We start from the raw sequence: 21,082 nt of genomic DNA on the forward strand, positions 1-21,082 counted from the left end.
ATCACTGCGATATTGAAAGAAAAAACTTGCGTAAAGAATGTTTTATTCAAAAACTTATATTAAGGAATCAGTAAGGAAATTGAAAGGATTGTAGATTATTAAAGGAAATTGATAGGAAATAATTAGCACATGCTTTTCATTTTTGTTGAACAGTAGAGAACAGTTGCAAGGGTCAACGGTTAATCAAGCTGATGTCCTGCATGGTAAAATGAAGGGATAAAGAAACGAGGGTAATTTGAAGTAAAGTTGATGCTGTAGTTAGAAGCAAAAGGCGTGAAGGTGAAAAAATCGAGGCTTGGAAGGCCGTCAAGGAAAGATCAATAAATGCAAGACTGGTGAATACTTCTTGTTGCTTTTTTCATTTGTTGTATTGACAAGTCGTAAAGAAATAAATTGGCGGAATGGTTATTTTATAATATTACATGTCGGTTGAATATCTACTTGGAATTGAAGTCAGAAAATGATTGAACAAACTGATTGCATACAAATATAAAGGTGTTCATTTACAGTTATCAAAGAATTTTGTACAGTAGAATGACGACAAAGAATGTCGTCGAAAATAAAAGAAGAGGAGAAAATATTTCTTCTAGGGAGAAGGCAGTGCATAGAAAGGCATGCTATGCAAGTCGGAAAGAGCTGAAGCCGTTGAATGTACTCTGAGGTGAAACGTTGTCGTTGTATCTGTACTGTCTAAGAATGTTATTCTTGGTTTGCTTGTTCCTCTTCTTCGGCTGTCTGGCGACGGTAGCGTTCTTCGTTCGCGTGGCGCAGTGCAGCTTCGGCTGCTTCCATTTCTCGTTTTGCCTTGAGAAGTCGTTCACGAGCTTTGAGCTCTTCTCGCTTGACTTGGAAGTCGCTTTTGTTTTGAAAGTTCGTCGCCATCTTCATAATTGTTTATTATCAACTGATAACACTGAAAAGTTTACCTCTTCGTTTTTATTTTCTCGTGCAGCAGTCGACGCTTTCACAAGGTTTTCAGCAGCTTTTCGTACTCCAGCACCAGCTTGATCCAGTCGTTTCATCGCTTCGCTATCAGGCTCAGCTTTGACTACAAAAGAGATTAACTATCGAAGACCGAATTCCCACATTACCTTTGCATGCTATAAGAAGCTGACCAGTAGCCGTTGATACACCTTGAGCCGCTGCTTCGAGCCTTAAAATATATTGTGAATCGCAATTTTCGATTAAATAAAATACTTTTCTTCAGATGCCTCTCCTTTGACAAGATCGTTTGCAGCTTCACACATAGAACCTGTTTCTCGAGCGACCATCTGTGCAGCTGAGACAAGACCCTGACTAAATTGTCCCGTTTTGTCTTTTGAGACACCAGTGACTTGCAACCGGCCTTCCAGTACGAGTTCTTTCTGGGCGGTTGATGCTTTTTGAACAAGCAACTTAGTAGCCAGAGCAATCGACTTTGCTGCATCAAGAATTTGCTCGTCGAAATTCAGATTTTCATCGGCCTAAGAAAACTTATGACACGAAAAAGAATTATATTATGTACCTTCGAGTTAGCTTCTTTTCTAGGGGTAAGATTTGAGAGCTTCGAAGCAGCAGCTTCAATAGCGTTGGCAGCACGGAGAAGTTCTTTTTCAGCAATGACGTTGGGATCGTTTGGATCCTCCCAATCATCGCCCTTGAGTCGAAGAGCTGTTTTGGAGAGCCTAGCGATTCCAGTAGCGACCCGCTGAGAGTAGTGACTTATGTCAGACTCAAGTGCAACATCAGCTAAAACAACTTTAAACTTCGCATTTAAAGCTACGATTACCATTGACCAAGCGATCGTGGAGAGCTGTCAAAGCGCATTTATAATCTCCAATGATATTAAAACTTTCATCGAGCAATTCAGATCGCAACTTTTCGGATGGTGTTACGGAAGCGTTGGTAACCACAGACCGAACAAGTCCATCTACAACATCAACCGAGACGCTAGAAAAAAGTGATCAAAAATCCATTCAGTTGTAAACTACGGCTCTACCTGCACAAAGAAATTATCTCCGTTGTGTTTCCCTTTTTGCCAACGGCAACAGCGCGACTAGCCGCCATTGTCAATGGCTTCGTCGCTGCGATCACGGCCTCTGGCTCAGGGGATCCACCCTGGACGACTTGCACGTTCTCATGCTTGAGTTTCTTAAAGGAATATTGATTGTAATCCTTAGAAAATGACATTATTACCGCACTGAAGTTTTCAATCGCGCTTATCGAAGCCATAAGTTCCGCTGGTCCTCTAGACTGATCTTCTCGGATAACTTGAACTGTTTGAATGAGACGAGTAACGTTTCGTACAGTTTCCGTTGATGAAGACTTCAGCTTTCCAACATTTTCCTCGCTAGAATTAGCATTGAGTTATTTAAAGTGATCTTCGGTCGATTACCTGAATTGTCCATTAATGACTCGTGTAGCATTAATGAGCTCGGATAAGGCGGCTACAAGACCCTTGGTCACGTTGAGCAACGCAACCTGGGCATCTGGACCTTCTTTAGCGATGAACTTGGATGTAGCACGGATAGTATCTGTCAATCTGTTTATTGATTCTCCAGAAGACTCGCAGGCTTGCGTCAACTGAGAGTTATCTGACGATTCAACTGCTTGAACTAGAGAGCGTATGTCCTCAGTGAGCATTCGAGAAAACTTGGCGACCTCGCACATAAGATCTTCGAACATGAAACTCTCGCCGATATCAAGGGCAAGTGTGCCTGATTGTGCAAAGAGAATATCTGTTTCGACGTCCTGTCTAATAGAGTCGATTTTCGATGTAAGCTTTTGGGTAGCTTTTGCGGAGGCAGAAGAGACCGATAGAACTTCCATAATACCCTTGACAGCGTCAGCGACTCTTCGACATTTTTCATGCAGATCTCGTTTGTTCGAGTCAGACGGATCTTCAGAGTAAATAAGAGAAGCGTTTATCATATCAATGAGTGAACTTCCACATGTTCTAAGAGACCATTTACCATCAAAAGCTAAAAAAATTCTTTACCTAGTTTTCCCTTGGATAGAATTGGCAGCTACTTCGCTATCAGCGATCTTGTGCGCATGCGTGGAAACACTGCAGAGTCGCTGGAATATGGCGACAGAGTCCTTCTGAAGCTCTGGGATATCAGCAGGAGATGCAGTGCTAACACTTTGTGAAATTTGTGCCAATTCACGGCATTCTTTCGTCAGATTCGTTTGAAGCTGATTTTGTGAAAGTTTTGTGATATCAGCTAAAAATGTTATATATTAATCAGGTCAAGGTTTGTTGTTTCCACTATCACTGATGACTTACCAGTATTAGTTAAACCGTTGACTGATTGCTCAACGACGTTAATCAAATTGTTGGCCGTAGACGCAGGTGAAACATTGATCTCTTCTTGGAATTCAACGATTGTTTCCCTTAGCATCGTACATGCTTTGTCGACTTCACTGTGAGCAGTCTTGATTTTTGGATTTCCTCCAGATTCCTTAGCACTGTATACAAGTTGCAATAGATTTTCAAGGACCGTTTTAGCGTAGCTTATCAAGTCATCTTGTTTAGAAATCGGAAGTTTACTAGCAGCAGAGACGGTGCTAATTTAAAATTTATCATTGAGGTTGCTAGATGATAAATACCTGAGAGAAATGTTTCCGACAAGTGAAGCCATCTGCGTAACTCCGCGCCCTAGATCAACCGCTTCTGATTTAGCGGCTTTAGCAACAGGTGAAATCGAAGAATCGAGTTCGCTCATCAAATGGTTAAGCTCTTTGGTGTGTGATTGGAAAGTTCCAGGGAAGGTTTCTCCATCAAGTCCATGAGACATAGCGTCCATACTTGCGTTGTTGAGCTCACGGAAGGCATCGTTGATGGAACTAATCGCTTCGTCGCACTCTTTCTGACCAGGAGCCGCTTCTCGAATGGCCTGGATCATCTTTTTGATTGACTCAGACACTTTTCGACTTGCGGCGTGAAGGCTGACTTCAACTCCCATTTTCGGATTTTGAATGTAGTTTTTGAGAATGTCGATCATTTCGGAGCCTCCATCTAGCATCGTCTTGCCAGCATCAATAATTGGTGATTGAGCTTCTTTTGCCTCTGAAGATAACTGCGGGGCAACGTTGGAGAATTCAGGCGACGATGCAAAGTCACTCAAATTGTTCGTGACTTGTTTGAGCTGGACGGAAGCACTTCCAATATCTCCCATCCTATCTTCATTTGGATCCTGAGAGTAAGATCGGAATTTCGCAACTAAATCAGTTGTCGCCTGTCCGAGCTCCCGTGCCCCTTGCTTGAATTGATTACGCTGTTCGGGCCGGTTAACTTTATCTGCCGCTGTAGCACACATCGAGCAAAGGTTCGTTGTCTGTTTAGCAACGGCTGTAACTGCTGCCATCAACTTATCTTGAGAAGAGTCGTATGCAATATCATCAAGGGCTTGGAAGAGCCCTTTCGAGCATTCCTGGAAACGCACCTGATCAACAACTCCCTCTTTTCCAGGGATACTTCCTTGGTCAGAAACCCCGACGATGTATGCAGCTGCACTCGCCTCGTCGGTTAACTTCAGCAGAGTATTCGTCGTCGCGTCAACATCTTGGCTGAAGGCTTCTGAGTTTTGCTCTTTGGCATGTTGGTAAAGGCTCTTCATGGAGTTGCCGAGTGAGCGACTATGCTCCGTTATGATATCGTTCAAAATCGCAAAATAGTCTTTTTTCGCTCCTGTTGGAAGAATGTCAGAATTGAGCGCGGCTTTGGCGTTATTCAATTTGCGTATAGCTGACTCGCACGACGCTTGGCCAGGAGCAGCAGCAACACATTTCGAGATGAGATCGTTAATAGCATCCGTAACACCTTTTGCGGCAGAGGAAAGAGCTATTCGGTAGCCCGAATTTCCCATATCAGTTGCGATATCCTTCGAAGCGTTTAGCAACTTGCTTGAAGCTGCAGACACTTCGCGCATTTCATCTATAACGTCTTGACGATCACTGCCAGTTGTATGGCTTGCAACTTTGATGCCCGCTTCGACGAGTCTTTCATAATCTTGGGCGTATTCCTGACTTGCAAGAACGACATCTTGTAACTCTCCACTTGCTGCTCCAACAACGTTTCCAGCAGCTTGATTGGTATCTTCTGCAGCAATTTTCAGATCGCGCGCAGCAGCGGAATAAGTTCCAACAGGCTGAGAACGATCAGCAAGCTGATCGAACTTGTCTGTTGCAGTTTTCATCATTCTGTGACTATCTTCGATTTCTCGCTGGCCTAAAATAAAATTAAATACTATTTTCCACCCAAAGCAAAAAAATCAATAGAAACGATAAAACTACTACGTACCAGGGATACAATTAAACATGTCCGAGAGCGCTGAAGTTAGCTCTTTCGCCATATCGAGAAGTTTATTCTTTTTGTCTGGCGAGTCGTTCTCACGCTCATCTCGACATAGAAAGAGCAATCGCTGGATTGAGTCGGCAACTTGATGTCCACATTTGATAGTGTCCACGGTGTCCGCATTTACAGCAGACTCGTTCGCAATTGTATACTTCACAGAGTCCTTGAGCTGGACGGCTGCATCCGATGCCGCTGTCGCAGCACCATTCAATGCTGTTTCATCGGAGTTGGCAGCAGCAGAGAGAACTTGTGGAACCACTGCGATGCTTTGTTTAACAGCCTTTCCAAGTTCCAAGTCTTCATTGTGAGCAGGTACACGTCCGAGCTTGAGTCTCCCATTTTCCGCATCTTGCCTCATTTTGCCCAACTCCTTCACAACATCTCCGACCTTGTCACAAGCATTATCAAGTGGACTTGATTCACAGAGTTCAGCTGCACGTTGAGAAGACGCAACGAGCTTATTAATCGCGGTAGCTAATTTTTCAGTAGCATTTCTTAGCAACGCCTTTGCCGAGGGATCAGTCACTGTTGGCTGGGCGGATTTGGAAGCGCCGACGGTTCTCTGAGCAGGGGGTGCGAATTTCTTTGCTGCCTCAACGAGTTCGTTCAGGGCGATTGAGCTCTCTGGCTTTTCTTCCAATTGCTTAGTTGCCTTGATAAGCTCAGGAACTTGCTTCTGCATAGCTTTGTTATGGATGTTAAGGTTATTCGCTTGAATAGCGTTGTTGTTGCTCCTGGTGCCAGCACGAACGGGTGCTACCATTTGAGTTGCTGCAGAGGCAGCATGCTTAGCAGCATCGATCAAACTCTTTGCAGTCGCTCGCTTTTCACGTAGTCGAATTCCAGCTTCAGTAGCCTCAGCAAGCTCTCGAGCAGCTTGGTCCAGGTCACCAGAGCCAGCATTTTGGTTCATCGATCTCGCAGCTTCTACAACTCCCTGGGTAGCTTGCATAAGATTTTTGGCAGCAGCGTGCAGTCTGTCTCTTTTATTTGAATCAGTAGCATCATCTCCTTCGAGCTTGAGGGCATGCACGAGGCCACCTTTTCCAACATACTGCTGAGCTAAATCCTTGACTGCGGCAATTCGCTCTTCGGGGTCATGAATGTTTGGCAGATTTTGCGCCTGCCCTGAGAGATCGCTATACTTTTCCGCGGAAGTACTTGGAGTGACGATCTTTTTCATGTGATTGATGAGCGCTTCGAGCGCGAGTGATACCTTGCCCGTCGCGTCTTTCAATTTGTTACGATCGTTAGACTCGAGCCAGTCAGTTTCCATAACTAAGTTATTGATTGCGTATGATACGTCCTTCATTGCATCTGTTAATTGCTTCTGACAGCCAGTGTCGTGAATAGTTGGTGCAGTTACTTTCGCAACGGTCACGAGTTGCGACGCTGCATGAGCAGTCTTTGTCGCAGCGACAATCAACTTTGATTCTGGTGAGTTAATGTCTGATAGATCTGCATCTGATTTGCTTTGAATGACTTCTTGTACATTCTTGACTAATTCTTGTGTGGCAAATGGAACCTTAGATGCAAGTTCCACTAGACGCTGTCCACTGTCGTCAGAACTAGAACGGACACAGTTAAGAACATCCCCGAGAGCTTCAGACACTTCGATAGCAGCAGATTGTATAGATCGTTTCTTTGCTGACAGATCTTGATCAGTCTCCTGTGAGGACTTGAGAAGCTTTGAGACAGCCTGAAGAAGGTCGTTAGCAGCATTCAAAATTGAACCTGATTTTTCTTCATCTGGAAGGCTGAGGGCAGCGAGAGCCCGGATCGGTTCCGGAAGTTCCTTGAGTTCAGACACAAGACCATCAACTGCTGGGGCGAGACTTTGATCATTGTCGTTAGGAAATTTGTTGACAATTTGGGCGGTTGACTCGGCAACTTTCTCGCAGTGGGCGTTAATTTTATGTTTATTGAATTCAATATCCTCGTCGCTATAGTCATCGGAGTCTGCTCTCTCGACAGCTCTCATAACTTTCATCTGTATTTCTGGGAGTTCATCGAGATTCTGCTGTACAGTCGTATGGAATGGAATAAGTCGGGATTGTTTGGCTTGCGGAAGATTAGGATCATTGGGATTCATTATTGCTCTCTTCGCGCCTTGGAGTTCTCCCTTGACGATTTGTTTCGGATCATGCCCAGTGTAGCTAATTCCTGGAATTGCGGGCTCGCCTCGAACCCCAGCTTGGGCTTTCTGTCCCTCAGAATAGGTTTTTGCTTTGCTGGGAGCATTATTGGCTATGTGTGGCTTTTGCCAGTTGGCAGATCCGTCGTCGAATTTATCTCCGCCCTTACGTTGCTCGAGAATGATTTGAATGTAGCCATTGATAAGAGCAATAATCTTCTCAGATTCGTCTGCCTTTGTTTTCACGGAGTAAGTGGACGAGCTCGCATCGAGCCCTTCTAGACCTTTGTAGTCCCCGAAATTGAGTGTGACGTTGTTTGTCCCAGCCGCCCAGTTTTTAATGCTTTCGAGCGGGTATTCGAATTCTATTTCCTTGTCCTCCGTCAAACGGATCACACTCGTCTTGCTGATACCCAACAGTCGAGGCTTCATGCGATTTTTACCGCGTTCTTTTTCCTTCACCAGGAAACAAGTGACACCATACGTAGGCATACTTCGACAGACTTTGATGTATTGCTTCTTCCATTTTAATTGGAAATTCTGTGCTTCTTCTTCTTCTTGGCTGTCTTGCTTTTCTATTCCTATTTGCTCGTTTTCCCATTCTTTCATGATCTCTGCATATAATTTGTTCACCTTTCCTTTGCTAATGATTTCAGCAGGAATAAATTCGCTAACGAACTCTTTTTTGTCATCTTGCTTGGTCGCGTTAGAATATCGTCCACGATCTGCCTTTGCTTGATATCCCGCTAGCTGAAGAGCTTTTTCTCTCGTCACTGAGTATTCGCCAGAGATAACAGACTTCACGCATTGCTTGTACAAAAGACTCAGTTGCGTTGGGTCCCTCTCTTCTACATTCGCATCGCTGAAGAAATACCTTCTTCTTAGGACTACCACTGGTTCAATTTGGTTATGCTCATTCTCATTAAACATATTCAATAATTCCCTATAACGATAAAGCTCGCTTGCGAGGGTCTCTGAGGGATTGAGCCATTCAATTTTATCGTCGGTGATGAGTTTGCTTTGCAGTTTGGTGTAATTTCGGTCCGCCATCTTTTTAAGCTTATTTTTAGACTTGGTAACGATAGTTTCTTTGTTCTTATGGGCCGTTCCGTCGTGAAGTCCACTTCTACTCATAGTGCTGTCTATTCTGCTTCGGTTCATCGTTTGGTTAGACTTCATCGTGTTGTACTGACTTCTATTCATTGTCGAGTTCATCGTTGAATTCATCGTCTTCAGTGTACTTATATCGGTTTTTGCTGAATACTTCTTCACTGCGGCCGTCTCTTTTAGTGCGTTGATTTGATCCTCATCTATGCAGAAGAGATACTCAGTTGGGTTTTTATGCGTAAAGAATCACACGCATCTTTGACAACTTTCTTTACTTCTTTGGAGAAATCAACCAGCTGGGTACTCTTGGTATCATTGAGCGTTTTGATAGGGAGTCTTTCAATTTTGTTCTTGAACAACAATTTGTAGCCGTCGTGAATGAGAAGATTGTCCAAGGTCATTTTATCATCGAGCCATTTGCCCGGTAGCTGTAGTGGAAAGATATCATCGCCATTGAAATTCATCATATAACTGAGTTCTTCGGAGAGATCATCGAGCAGCCAAAGGCCAAATCTGCGTTTGTTGGCGACATCTTCGAAGTACTGACATTCCTCAGGATCTGCGCCATTACGGCGAAGTTGGTCAATGCATGCGCTACGAATTGTTTCGATACAGATGCTAGAATATCATTTTAAAACCTGTAACTTAACATGTAACTCACGAAGTCTCTCTGGAACTATCAAGCTCAAAGTTCTTGATAAATCTGAATTTCTTCGGCGCAATTTTAGGCTGTGCCTGTATGCCAATATCCACGGTTATCCTCATCGCCACTCTCTAGTCGTGAGCAGAATTTTATCTTTGCAGAGCTGAAAATTGCAACTTAAATTTCCTAATCATTGTCGCATTCATCAATTTATTATTCATCTCTTTCCTAGTTATTTTTCAGGACTCCAGGAATTTTCTCTCGAGATACATTGATCTAAAAGACCTTTTTTAACAAAAAATCGAACGTAAAAAGAAAGGCTGCCGCCGCGCAATCTCTGGACAGACACCCTCGAAAGGGATGAATTAAATTCCTCGCAGTCCTTCCAGCCAGTCTCTGGGAGTCAAATTGCCCCATTCAGAAAAAGTCGCATTATCATCAATACTGATGGGGCTTCCTTGTTTTTGAATCGGTCCAAAGCTTTATTGTGGCAATTGGAGACTCGAGTGGGGAGACCTGTGGTGTGACGCTTATAAAACTTAAAGAAAAGGATTAACGAATATCTTTGGATCAGAATAATTGGCTACTGTCTCTTTGCTCTTGGCGTCCATTTTGGTGGACTGGAAAGCTCGAAAGGCTGAATAAAGGCTGACTTGGTTTTCACACCGTAATGCGATGGCCTGGTTCCCCAGATGGTTACCTCTCCTGGCATTGCCTTTATCTGGGAAAGCGGGCCGGTCTCTCTTATCGGGCTCTTTAGGTATTTTCACATGGGGAGTACACATTTTACTGCTCGGCGTGGTGCGCGTCTCGCTGAATCATCCACATAAAAACTCGAAACGCCTTTAGAGATTTCTCTATGAACTTGGCCTCTAGTTCTCAGAAAAAAACGACTAAGACAATATTTACGGGTTTTTAGACGCCTTATGGTGACTTCGGGTGAATATTAGCTGATAGGGCAATCTTGCTCAAATATTTAGTATTCCAGATGCCATTCTGCGTGTTTTCTGTCTGACTCTCTTCCCGCGCTCTTTTTTCAAACGAAGAGCGGAGCTATAATATTTTTTCGTACGTCGGCGCAAATCAAAGGGACGCGAAGGCAGGGCCCGCCGTCCAGGTCCCTCTCGATCTTTTTCTGGACAAAGATTCATCAATGAGGCGATCATAAAATGCGTGTTGTAGTTATAAATCGTATCTGCCCTTTTCGGCACAATAACATTCTCGCGCTTGACGTGATAACAATAACTGCGGAATAAAAGGACCAGAAGTTCGATAAAAAAGGTTCAAGAACGGCGGCTTTGTAGTGGTCCATTCAGGTCACGTAAAATCTCTATGAATGGCAAAAGCACAACGGTGAGTTGAGCCCAGCTGGCAAAGAGAAACGCAATTTACGATCAAATATTTGACAAATGATTTTAAGCCGTTTTCTCAATTACAAGCTGCCCACATATTGAAAAGAGGCGACCCACAGAATGAGTATTATACTTTTCGTATCTCTAAATAAAATATCTCGAAGGGAGGCAAGTAAAACGCTTGTGGCGGTTTAAGCCGACCGATAATTAGGGCAATTTTCATCCTCCACCTTGCCGGCTGCGGATGTGGCAAAAGGGGATGATCTCTAATTTTAGCCTAATTCAGTGATGAAAACAAAACAACTTTTTAGGTCTTTGAATATTTATTTTTGTTTATTTCCGATCGAGGCCCACCGAAAACACAGAGAAATTCCAGCGTATATTTATATTTTTACAGTGAGTGAACCTTTATGGAACCATTGCTTCATGAAAATGATGAAGCGAACCACCAGTGAGAGGGTCAGTAATAGGTATTTTCTGGCGAACAATTGACAGATAAAGAAATATGTACAGATTCAATGATGAGGATGAACTTGAAGCTTTTAATTGTTTTCGTCTTATTTGCGGGCATTATCTTGGCTGATGAGGTTCTTTGTACATTAAATTTTGGCTATTTGGTAGAAGGGGGCGCAGCAGTTCCTCGGGCGGATTGTACATGTGACCTGCAGAAGAGCCAGCTGAAGAGCTCGTAGAAAGCGCACCAGTGGGATAACGTAGCTGATTGTTTGAGTGACTAAATTTCTGTTAGTTACGGCCGATTTTAGAAGAGCTTTTCTACCTCGCTGGGCTTGCTGGTGGAGCGGGATGAGGACGAACGGATGATTTCCAGCTGTTCTCGTACGGATTTGGCACAAATTGAGTATTTGACACTGTGGTAGATTCTGTTGAAGGTGAAATGTGAGATCGAGCATCGATATTGGAAGAGATGTTTTTGTTCCTCGAACTCTGGAATTGAAAGGAAGATGTGGAAGAAGAAGAATGCTGAAATAAATGAGTGTTTATCACAGAGAAAAAGATTGAACTCACCGATCGTGGACCTGGGTGGAATTGTCTGGTCTGAGGTAGATTTCGATGTTGCGTTTCCAGCTGCGAAACGATTTTGGAAAACACGGGCCGTGCTTGGCCGTTGTAAGCCCAACAATTAATTAATAGGTTGTAAACTGGTAGCGGGCAGCCATCAGGACATGGCAAAACTTGCTTGCGATGGATAACAAGTTCCATGACTCCTTCGTCAGTGTAGCCAAGATATGGCTGTGTGCCATAGCTGTAGACTTCCCAGCAGCAAACGGCAAAGCTCCAAACGTCGGAAGCCTAATCGATTCTTGTAAACTTGGCTTGATAAACTTCCCTTACCGTTGTGTAATCGGCTTTTAGAAGCGATTCGGGAGACATCCATCTAACGGGAATCAATGTTTGCGGGCTACAGGAAGAGCCAATTTCGCCAGCAGCAACCTGAGGATTGAAATAGTCGGAAGCGGTTTCTGCTCGCGCGATGCCGATATTTGAAATTTTGACGCGCATTTGCGAATCGATTAGAATATTACGCGCTGCGAGATCACGGTGAACGTATGGCCGTTCTCCAGAGGATAAATAATCCATGCCTTCAGCGATCTAAACAGTTGATTATTTTGGTTTTTTGTCGCTGAACAAACCTGAAGGCAAATATGGAGCTGAGTTTGAGCGTTCATTGGCGAGCCGCAGTAAATGTCAGAATTCGGATTTTTGCTCAGCAAAAAGTTCTTGAGATCCCCAAGATCAGTGTATTCAAATATCATCGAACGGAAACTTGGCGTGATAACAACAGCGCGAAGCGAAGCAATACGATCGTGCCGCAACTCCTGGAGCATTTCGATTTCACGCCAGAACTGGTGAATTTGTTGCGTATTGGAGCCGGCGGCGAGAGACTGAATTCTTGTGTGAGTATTTTACTTTTATCGAAAGTCGCGTACCTTTGCGGCGACAGGATGTGTTGGAGCGTAAAGCAGGTTTGGCGCAATTTCGGCCAAGTAGACCGTCCCATAAAAAGCTTCGCCCAGTTCCTTTCGGCAGTGAACAGAGCCGGCGGGGAGCTCCGGAAGTGGAATCCGCCTGGGCATGCCCAATCCATTGCTCAAATTTCGCGTCTCCTGATAATTCTAAATTTAGTTCTCATGCACATGCTCATCTTATCAAACCTGCTGCTGGAGGATTTCAGACGACTGTCGATTATCAACATTGCTGAGATGGTCGCCTTTCGCGGCGGCTTTTGGATTTCGCTTACGACAAGCGATCCAGGCAATCACTAGAATCCCGAGGACAAGGGAAACAGCAACAGATGGCAGGAGGATAATTAACGCTTCTTTAGTCAGAAGTGTTTCTTTGGGGCACTCTTGCACTTCACAAGCTTGAGGTTCTAAGGTTCCGGTCGAGGTTTGAACAAAACACCACGGTTCTTGAAGCAATGGGTCTGGGTGCTATAATCAATCAAGGTAAAGGCTCATCACTATTTTAAATTAGCTTTACCATATTCTGACTTATAGGATTGCGACAGTAACGATGGCCTCCAGAGAGCTCAGGAAAATTTGATGGCCCATAAATCTTGTACTCTTCCTTGTCGGCTAAATTGGGAACGTCTTCCCATTTCACGCAGTTCTTGTTTACATTGCCACGATAGCCTGAATATATCAACTGTTACTACTTGATACGAAAACGTCGATCGCACCGATTCCATTCGACTCGTAACAAGTCTGCGATGTATTGAGAACGGCGGGGAGACCGATCGATAGGCAATCCTGTGACTTTTGCTTTGCGGCGAGATTCTCGCAGTTGAACTTGTGCAGCTCGTTCGCGACGACGTAAAGCTCCTCGTTTTCTGTCATGGTCAAGTTTTCGAACACGGAGGCGCAGTACGAGTGGCGCATCATTTCGCAGTCCGCAGGACAGAGTTGTTTTGTTTCTCTGAATTCGAATTAATACAGACTCTGTATTACAGAGCAAAGAAATCCGCTGGCGACTTACCCGCTCTCAGTGCATTCTGGGAGGAGATAGTGGCAGAATGCTTTTGGTGCGTAATCATAACATTGCTCTGTCATAATGCCATGTTTCTTCAGCTGCTCGAAAGCATTGTTGATGATGTTCTCCATTAACGGGATGCTCTCTTCGCTTTGAATATGCACTGATTTGTATTTCAAGTAGCGTCCGCATATTCCAGGGTGCTGATTTTAGGTAAACACACCTTTTATTCAATTAACTTCAAAGAAAAAAAAATCTTTGAAAAGCACGTATGAAAGTGTATGAACCATTCCTCATTGGGGTATTTGAAGCAATAGTTGTCGACGGGGACATCAGAGCCAGTGTCGGGCAGTTTTGGATTAGTGTCTTGGTCCACGGCGACATTTATGGTTGCCGAAGTACATCTACTATCATTCGTGGACTTTAACCGCCCGCAGCATTTGTACTTGCCGCCATCGACCGTGGTCGCAAAGTCGATATTTATAGTTGAGGTGAATTTTTTCTTTTGATTCTTGTAAGAGCCAGAAATATATAAATTTACTTACGTAATCGTTGATGATGCTCTGAACATTTTCTTCGTCGAGGAAGTCGCCATCCTTTTCCCAGGTGAATTCTTCTGCCCCGTGGATGCTGCACTCGAGCTCGATTGAAGAAAAGAGCTTGTAGGTTTTATCTCTCAGAGGTTTGGTGATGACAAGGTCTTCTGCGCTCACGAGGGCGGCGAGAAGGACCAGGCCAGGTTGAAATACTTTTCGATGCATGGCTGGAAACGCACGGCTTGGAACGTCTCACATCGGTACCGATTTCATTCTAAAGCACACACTCACGCTTATCACTTGAACATGTTCACAGCTGGATGCACAATTTTAGAAGTATAAACATCCCGTCGACGCGCGATTTCGCAAGTTTCCTCAACAATTTCGGAAATAGCAATTTCAACACGTCCGATCTCGATAATCCCATCAACAGCGGCAAAACCAGCCCTGAGCGATCCCGTCAAAATCTGGCCAGAAAATCAAATAAGCCCATAAAATATCTGACCGTGACTAAGTCAGTTTTCGAATTTTCACTATCTAATAAGGGTTGCTTTATTAGTTCTCGAATCGAGTGAATTCGAACTTGGCGAACGGTGTTTAATTGACTCTTGTCCCATTGAGTGGCTCAGTAACTGTAGTGCACTGTATTCAGCGGCGGGTATATTTGCGCTGGTCATTTAACTTCACCAATGTCGCCAAATGACGGCTAAATTGTCCTGGCACTCTTTATGTCACGATTTTGATTCTCGCGCAAATATTAGCCCAAGTCCACTGCTGATCTACAATATTATCTTTAATAACACCCTTCAAAGGAAAATAAAGCGTGCGTAAATCTTGAGTATGTTTGAATTGACGAAGAGATTCGAGGCAAAAGAATAATTGAATTATGCCTTTGGAAGTTGAAAGAATTCTTCAAAATTGAATAAATCAGTTGAAAGGGGTTCCGCAAATTTGCTCGCCCTAGACTTTAATCGGATAAAGGGTCAACCGTGCTCTAGTTCTCCCCTTTGGAGTCTCGTTGAGCTAGAGCTTTACTAATCTGTTTACTGATCGACGCCGTGCAAACGACCAAAAATACTAAAAAATTCGATACAGTACAGTTCCGTGTTGTGGCAACGGAAGTGGAACCTAAGTGACCCGAATGAGCTTTCAGGGTGTTTGGATTGGTTCTCTCCCTTATTAATATTCGCGATGGAATTGTGCTCCGCCAAAAATATTCCAAAAACGAAGAATGCACTCAAGTAGAATATCATTTTCCCAGACGCGCGAAAAATTGCGAAGGAGAAGCACTTTTGAGAAGTGTTTGCGCATTGCTTTTAAAATTGCGCCACGAAATTGTCGAGAAAATATTATGAGCATCGGACGTTGTTGTTCGTTCGGCTTCGTAAAATTTCAAAAACGACAAAAAAATGCGCACGATGACAATGAACACATCAAACGATCTTCTCCGTAAAATGAGCTTTAGGGGCGATCAGCTGGTACATTTACTCTCGACGCGGAGAATTCTTTCAATTCAAAATGAGTGTTTAAAAAACTCAAAACTCGAAAAAAGCTGTTGTTGGCATACATACAGTTGGCAGTGCTCGTCAACCTTGGCTGGGGAAAGCGACCACAAATTCGTGTCAACCCAACCCCTAGCCAGCTTGTCTGGCTCGCACGAGCAAGGTTGCGTGTGGCCTAAACTAGCCGTAATCAATAAACGACTCTATTAAATATTGACGCGTATTTTCGTAGGATACTTCCTGACAAACATTATTACGGCCGCGAATTTGTCAGCAAAAGCACTTCTGAATTACATTCCCTAATTACTCGAAGGAATCTACTTACTTCAATAAAAGAAAAGAGCAAATGTCAAAGGCGTGTCCCTAAAATACCGAAGTACAGCCAAAATTCTTTCCTTCTCTTTCAAAACTAAAAAAAGACGAGATAAAAAAGTTGGATCAATGGGCTCGCCTCGTGTGCGAAATACATTTGTGAATCTTTACAGTGCTGGGCTCAAATATTCAATCTTTGTTCGTATATTTGTCCATAAAATGCGATAAGTCCCCTTTTGTCAAACAAGCGAGATTGGTGTTGGGTGCTCTCTTCCGGTCCTATGTCAAATTCCCCGTCAATGCGTCCCGTCTTCCGCAAACTAAACTTCTTATCTTCCGCCTTCCTAATCTCTTTACTTCTTGAAAACATTCTCTAATTAATTGCCCAGTCAAGGTAGTATTTGAGTTTAAGGCTGATTGCGCGAGGAGGTTCCTCTGCCCGAGGTCGTTTTGAAAAGAAACGAAGAAAGCCCCCCGCGAGCCCCAGCGCGCGCGCTCACATAGCGCAACTCAACTCAACGCACTCAAGACCCCCAGTGGCCGCGTAGGCGATCGTACCCTTATTCTTCTGGCTTCAAGGACTTTTTATCGGTCTGAGGCCAAGTTCAAGCTCTCAAGCGACGCGCTCGCGAAAAAATAAGAATAACCGTAGTGGCGATAAACTTGTCCGGACGTATTAATTTTGTTTCCGAGCGTTTCTATTTGAATTTCATGATTTCCGTCCGGAAATTCTTCATTTTCGTTATTTTTTTAATTGCTTTATCTTAATACCTCTGTCTAACAGCAGATTTTCAAATGCTAAGTGCAGTTTCAGTGAAAAGGTGAGTCGCCGGCTGGATCGGGCTCCGCGCGCCCGTCAATCCCATAAATCATCATCAAGTACCTGGCTGTGTGGGGAGAAGCTGGACCGGGCCAGATGATGGGATACACAAACGTTTCCTGTGCGTAATAATTTATATCATTGACAGTTGGAGTACTCTGATATTCGACGCTGCATTTACGAGCGCTCACTCCGGCTCGTTTGCTCGTTAAAGCCGAGTGATTATTTTAATTTTTTTTTTTTTTTGATATTGTCACAACGTGGGGCAGTGTTTTTTCTCCGATCTACTGTAATTAATGCTGTATAGGATCACCTGGAAAGGGAGCAGATAAGTAGAGCAGTTCTGGCTATCAAACAAACAATCGCGTTTCTGGAAGGGACGGCAGTGATGCGCCTTCAGATTTTCGATGGGGAGACTTATTCAGCCGTGAATTCCTGTCCTGGTTTAGAGCCACTTGAGCAGATCTAGGCCAAAACAATCCCAAGATAGTATCTGCCAAACTACTTTGCTGCAAAATATATCATCTCCGTCTTATTTCTAAAACTGCTTCCTTATCACTGCGTGACGTCAAGTGCGTTGAAGCCGTCCCTGGAGTTATGCGATATCTACGGCGCATCTCTTTGACAGAGCCGACTTTGACTAAAAAAAGAAGCAGCTGCTGCATGCGCAAAATACATACAGAGCGGCGGGTAGGCCAGACTCCCGGCGATTTTCCGCATCCGGCCTGGGAGAAAGTGATAGGCTCATTATGTCCTGCTGAGACCGCGACGATCCGTATAATCTCGCTCGATGCTTTCAAGGTCGTATTTGTCGCGGTGCAAGGAGCTCTGTCGCCCTATGAGAGTAATCACGGAGGTACTTACTTTTAAAGTGCCACAAGCAAGCCCAGCGTGTTTGTAGCGATTCGAAGAGCGTTGAAATTAAAATTGACATGCGTCTTTTTGCTGCTTGAATTTTGAATTGCAGCAACATGCGCTGCAGACGCTGGCCTCAGTCCAGTCAACAATTTTCAAATGGGATTTCACTCATTTGTTTACGCAAGGAAGAGAGCGATAACATAGGCTCTAAACTTCCGAAGTGGACCGGGGGCATGGAAATTGAGACTATCTAATCTTGTCAAAATCCAAGCGCACTGAGTAGGCTCCCAGCAAATTCACTTCCTACAGGAGTGCCGTATACAAATAATCAATTCAATTCGCAGCAACTCAAACGATGGTCCCTAATCACGAGATGTTCTATAAACATAAGCCCATTCGACTTGAATTCGATAAATCGGCTTTTGTTTTGTTAGAAGAATTGTAAAGACCTAATCCTGTTCTTTCATAAGATTTATGAAACGGTCTTCTCCTCTACCTTCGACCATTATCCCTATTGTGCGCTGCTTCCGTATAAAGAGTAGAAGACGCTGCTCGCCAACGCCGTTGTCAACACAACAGTTTTTGGTGGATCTGTGATCATCAAATCGGGAAATAACTTTCTTCCGAGATCGCCGGCTTTCGAAAAACGGTTTAAAATGACACGTGGCGATTTATGAGTTCAATAAACCTATCGAGTCCCAGATGTTTTATCGCATTAATTCAATGACTTATCTAGGCGCTAATTTACATAAGTGGAATCAAGCGCACTGCATTTTATGCAAAAATGAACTTTATTAAAAAAAATAAAGAAGATTGACTGCCAACAAGTTAAATTGGAGAAGTGATTTGAAGAATCTCTTCGAGCGGAGGTGCTGACTTCCGGGAGTTTGGTCCATGAATTCGACTCATCGCGCCCTGAAAGAAGACTTGTTTTAGATTTCATACAGTGGTGGCGAAAATAATGGCGGATATAACGCAGGATCATCGTTAATACGTGCCCAGATTTGATGGACTCTTGATCTGAAAGATCAATCAAATTTCAGAGAGGCGAGGCGCACCTTTTATCTCAAGCAGCAGGGTACCGCTATCCCGGTCGGGCTCTTGGCCCGTATTTGTTCATAAGTTCTTAGACTGAGTGGCTAATCTGGCGAGAGCCGAGTGATCCGCACCCGGCGGAAATAACAAAACAGTAGGGGACTTAGATGACAGCATTGGGCAAAAATAGGGTGGATTAGAGCGGCAGAGTCCGCGATAAACATATCGCAAGTGAAGAAAGATGACTTTCAGAATGATTTATTGCCGCTGATTCCTTTTCCTCGTTAAAATGAGTTTGAATTTTGGACAAAAAATGTAAAGTGCCTCAAATTTGACATTGAATTTTATTATCGTTCTTATCGAAACTATTTCGGTGAAGCGCGCTCTTGGATTTGGCACACGTTACACAGAACATGCGCTTTTGTTTGCTCCATGTGTTCTTGGTTTAGCGAAGGCACTCTTGAGAGGTGCTCTTGAAAGCTACAGCATGAGAACTTACTCTCTTCAGACTGCGCAAGATCAAACAGATTAGCTCGTTGTTATTACCCTTATTTGATAGCTATCGATATCTTGCAATTATTTTTCTCAGGACGTAGAAATTTAAATCAATCATTCTGAACGTGATCAACGAGCCTCATTTTTGATTATTTCAAAATTACTTGTCCAGATCTCTTCCATGATTTCAATAACTGATAATGACTTGAATTCTTACCCTTGATCTCGCTTCCATCTCCCCGACGACTTCTGCTTTTCTTATAAGTCTATTTCGAAGCTGTGCGATTTCCTCCTTCAAATTACTTATTTGCGTGTTATGGTAGCTGCTGAGAGCCTGTAATTGTCGCTTGTGATGCCCCTAAAACACACTTTTGAGCTTTTGCCAATTATGAACTAAAAGCTCCTTCAAGCTCTTGAAAATTTGCTGCGATTACCTCAATTTCTGAAAGCTTTGATTTCATTGCGCGGCATTCAACTCGTTTCGCCTTTTAGAAAGTTTACTTACTCGTCGAGTTACAAGAAAGTTTCCGAATAAGAACCGTTCCTGAATAGCAGATTCAGCATCAGCCAAGTTTTGTTTGAGTTGAGTGACTTTTTGAGTCAATGAAGACATTTTGGATTCACTTTCTGTCAGTCTATCCGCAGCTTCACTCGCGGAGCTATCACGCAACGTTAGAATTAAATTTAATGTTCAATTTCACTCGCCTTATTTGTGTTACAAGGTCGTCGGTCTGCGCTTTATGCTTACTGTTCAACTCAGCCAGCATTTCAGCAGTTTCTGCCTCGATGTGCGCTCGTTGATCTCGCAAGCGCGAGCTGAGCTTTTTTTGGAACGAGTTCTCAAGCTCCACTCGCTTTTTCGCTTCTTCGTCTTGAATGAGTTTATTAACAAAACTAGCTATAAAAAAACTATGAAATTGAAACTCGCACTAGAATGATTCGTCGCTCCTCCTCCAGTTTTTTATTGTATTCAACTTTACATTGTGCCTGAAACTGTTCAAAGGCCATTTGTGTATCCGTAAGTTGCTCCGATACTTGTCTATAATAAATTAGTGAGTGCACTTGAATCGATGACTTACTTTTCTCGTAATCGAGATGCTTCAGCTTTTTGAGCACGGTCCCTTTGGAATTCGTCTTTTTGCTGTTGAGTTTGATCAAAAAACTCCTGATTCAGTAAGACTATTTTATTCTCATACTCCTCTCGGATCTTCTCTTCCAGCTCTCTTTTTCAGAGATATAAAAACTGTCAATATAAATCGTATCATAACATATCTTCATAATATATCTAGTTTTATTCGCTTCCTAAGCTCATCAGCACGCTCCATTTTTGTACGCCTGTGCGATTCTTGCTCTTCCTGCAGAAGATATGAAAGCCGCTCTATCTCTTCTTCAAGCATTCTTGATGTTGAAAGCTTTCCATCGAGCTTCTTGCTTCTTTGGTATCGTGGATCTGAGGGCGAACTTATGCGTGGCAGTTTTTCAGTGTTCAATTTCGCGACTATTTGATGGTCTTCTGATCTTGAGAGCTCAAATCCAGCTTGCTCGTAGATCTTGGTAGAACCCTGAACGCCGAGACTGTTTAGTTTGCTAGAGAAAAAGGGGGACCTTGTCCTGGCTATATCTTTTGACAGGTATTCCGTCGCCGAGGATATCACTTCCGCGAAGAGGTTTTGGCGGTGATCTAGGAGGCGATTCGGCCCCATCATTCCTATACCGAAGAGGCCACCCTAATGGCAATGGACTTTGCTAAACAAGCTCGCTCTACGAATATCGCTTGCTAAGTATTACCTTTGGCCTGTAAAATGGCACCTTGTCGTCCAACATTCTGAAATTGGCGTCTTTGCGCGCTTTTAAAAACTTCACCTAAGGCCGAATAAGAGCACCGTGAAGTATTTAAATCTTTCGCTCAATATTTTGGACTCTGTGATTTTTCCGCGGCCAATCACGAGCAAAAAGAAAGCC

The 21,082-nt window shown here is 43.6% G+C and overlaps 4 protein-coding genes across 5 annotated transcripts; all 4 read right to left on the bottom strand.

The window, feature by feature from the left end:
* Positions 1 to 18: 18 nt before the first annotated feature.
* On the bottom strand, positions 19 to 9,376 carry LOC145710225 (talin-1-like). Its single transcript, XM_081787940.1, has 14 exons — positions 9,238 to 9,376; positions 5,282 to 9,194; positions 3,589 to 5,209; positions 3,266 to 3,546; positions 2,978 to 3,203; positions 2,375 to 2,935; positions 2,176 to 2,329; positions 1,979 to 2,130; positions 1,769 to 1,929; positions 1,505 to 1,728; positions 1,198 to 1,463; positions 1,092 to 1,153; positions 927 to 1,048; positions 19 to 882 (listed from the first exon to the last, which is right to left on the bottom strand). Exons 2-14 carry the CDS (start codon positions 8,694 to 8,696, stop codon positions 700 to 702), a joined length of 7,428 nt encoding a protein of 2,475 aa, XP_081644066.1. The 5' UTR covers positions 8,697 to 9,194; positions 9,238 to 9,376; the 3' UTR covers positions 19 to 699.
* Positions 9,377 to 11,090: 1,714 nt separating this feature from the next.
* Positions 11,091 to 16,338, bottom strand: LOC145707790 (tyrosine-protein kinase transmembrane receptor Ror-like). Of its 2 annotated transcripts, none has more exons than XM_081785367.1 (12): positions 14,108 to 16,338; positions 13,855 to 14,064; positions 13,569 to 13,765; positions 13,273 to 13,508; positions 13,074 to 13,225; positions 12,746 to 13,024; positions 12,521 to 12,706; positions 12,224 to 12,475; positions 11,925 to 12,182; positions 11,598 to 11,882; positions 11,350 to 11,552; positions 11,091 to 11,304 (listed from the first exon to the last, which is right to left on the bottom strand). In XM_081785367.1, the coding sequence occupies exons 1-12, from the start codon at positions 14,321 to 14,323 to the stop codon at positions 11,142 to 11,144; spliced, it is 2,637 nt and encodes an 878-aa protein (XP_081641493.1). In that variant the 5' UTR covers positions 14,324 to 16,338; the 3' UTR covers positions 11,091 to 11,141. The 2 variants fall into 2 exon arrangements, with proteins under 2 accessions (XP_081641493.1, XP_081641494.1); XM_081785368.1 differs by having other exon boundaries at positions 12,521 to 12,697; positions 14,108 to 16,337.
* A 2,029-nt stretch (positions 16,339 to 18,367) lies between these two features.
* On the bottom strand, positions 18,368 to 20,339 carry LOC145708700 (uncharacterized). The gene is made up of 6 exons (XM_081786395.1): positions 20,200 to 20,339; positions 19,826 to 20,159; positions 19,664 to 19,779; positions 19,555 to 19,604; positions 19,338 to 19,478; positions 18,368 to 18,505 (listed from the first exon to the last, which is right to left on the bottom strand). The coding sequence occupies exons 2-6, from the start codon at positions 19,885 to 19,887 to the stop codon at positions 18,419 to 18,421; spliced, it is 456 nt and encodes a 151-aa protein (XP_081642521.1). The 5' UTR covers positions 19,888 to 20,159; positions 20,200 to 20,339; the 3' UTR covers positions 18,368 to 18,418.
* A 55-nt stretch (positions 20,340 to 20,394) lies between these two features.
* Positions 20,395 to 21,048, bottom strand: LOC145708872 (uncharacterized). Its single transcript, XM_081786571.1, has 3 exons — positions 20,909 to 21,048; positions 20,726 to 20,866; positions 20,395 to 20,682 (listed from the first exon to the last, which is right to left on the bottom strand). The coding sequence occupies exons 1-3, from the start codon at positions 20,942 to 20,944 to the stop codon at positions 20,395 to 20,397; spliced, it is 465 nt and encodes a 154-aa protein (XP_081642697.1). The 5' UTR covers positions 20,945 to 21,048.
* Positions 21,049 to 21,082: the final 34 nt, after the last annotated feature.

Source organism: Oikopleura dioica, chromosome XSR (assembly GCF_907165135.1).
Source record: "Oikopleura dioica chromosome XSR, OKI2018_I68_1.0, whole genome shotgun sequence".
Lineage (NCBI taxonomy): Eukaryota > Metazoa > Chordata > Appendicularia > Copelata > Oikopleuridae > Oikopleura > Oikopleura dioica.

Bases quoted from the DNA above. Each gene is read 5' to 3' on its own strand.
- LOC145710225 (XM_081787940.1), bottom strand. From the start codon at position 8,696: ATGAATTCAACGATGAACTCGACAATGAATAGAAGTCAGTACAACACG. The intron at 5,210-5,281 runs GTACGTAGTAGT...ATTTTATTTTAG, and splicing joins CATGTTTAATTGTATCCCTG to GCCAGCGAGAAATCGAAGAT. The intron at 1,464-1,504 runs GTACATAATATA...AAGTTTTCTTAG, and splicing joins GAAAAGAAGCTAACTCGAAG to GCCGATGAAAATCTGAATTT.
- LOC145707790 (XM_081785367.1), bottom strand. From the start codon at position 14,323: ATGCATCGAAAAGTATTTCAACCTGGCCTGGTCCTTCTCGCCGCCCTC. The intron at 14,065-14,107 runs GTAAGTAAATTT...AAGAATCAAAAG, and splicing joins AGAGCATCATCAACGATTAC to AAAAAATTCACCTCAACTAT. The intron at 13,226-13,272 runs GTGCGATCGACG...TGATATATTCAG, and splicing joins TTACGAGTCGAATGGAATCG to GCTATCGTGGCAATGTAAAC.
- LOC145708700 (XM_081786395.1), bottom strand. From the start codon at position 19,887: ATGCTGGCTGAGTTGAACAGTAAGCATAAAGCGCAGACCGACGACCTT. The intron at 19,605-19,663 runs AACGGTTCTTAT...CTTTCTAAAAGG, and splicing joins TGCTGAATCTGCTATTCAGG to CGAAACGAGTTGAATGCCGC. The intron at 18,506-19,337 runs GTAAGAATTCAA...GTCTTCTTTCAG, and splicing joins AGATGGAAGCGAGATCAAGG to GGCGCGATGAGTCGAATTCA.
- LOC145708872 (XM_081786571.1), bottom strand. From the start codon at position 20,944: ATGTTGGACGACAAGGTGCCATTTTACAGGCCAAAG. The intron at 20,867-20,908 runs GTAATACTTAGC...GAGCTTGTTTAG, and splicing joins TGCCATTTTACAGGCCAAAG to CAAAGTCCATTGCCATTAGG. The intron at 20,683-20,725 runs GTCCCCCTTTTT...CTCGGCGTTCAG, and splicing joins AAAGATATAGCCAGGACAAG to GGTTCTACCAAGATCTACGA.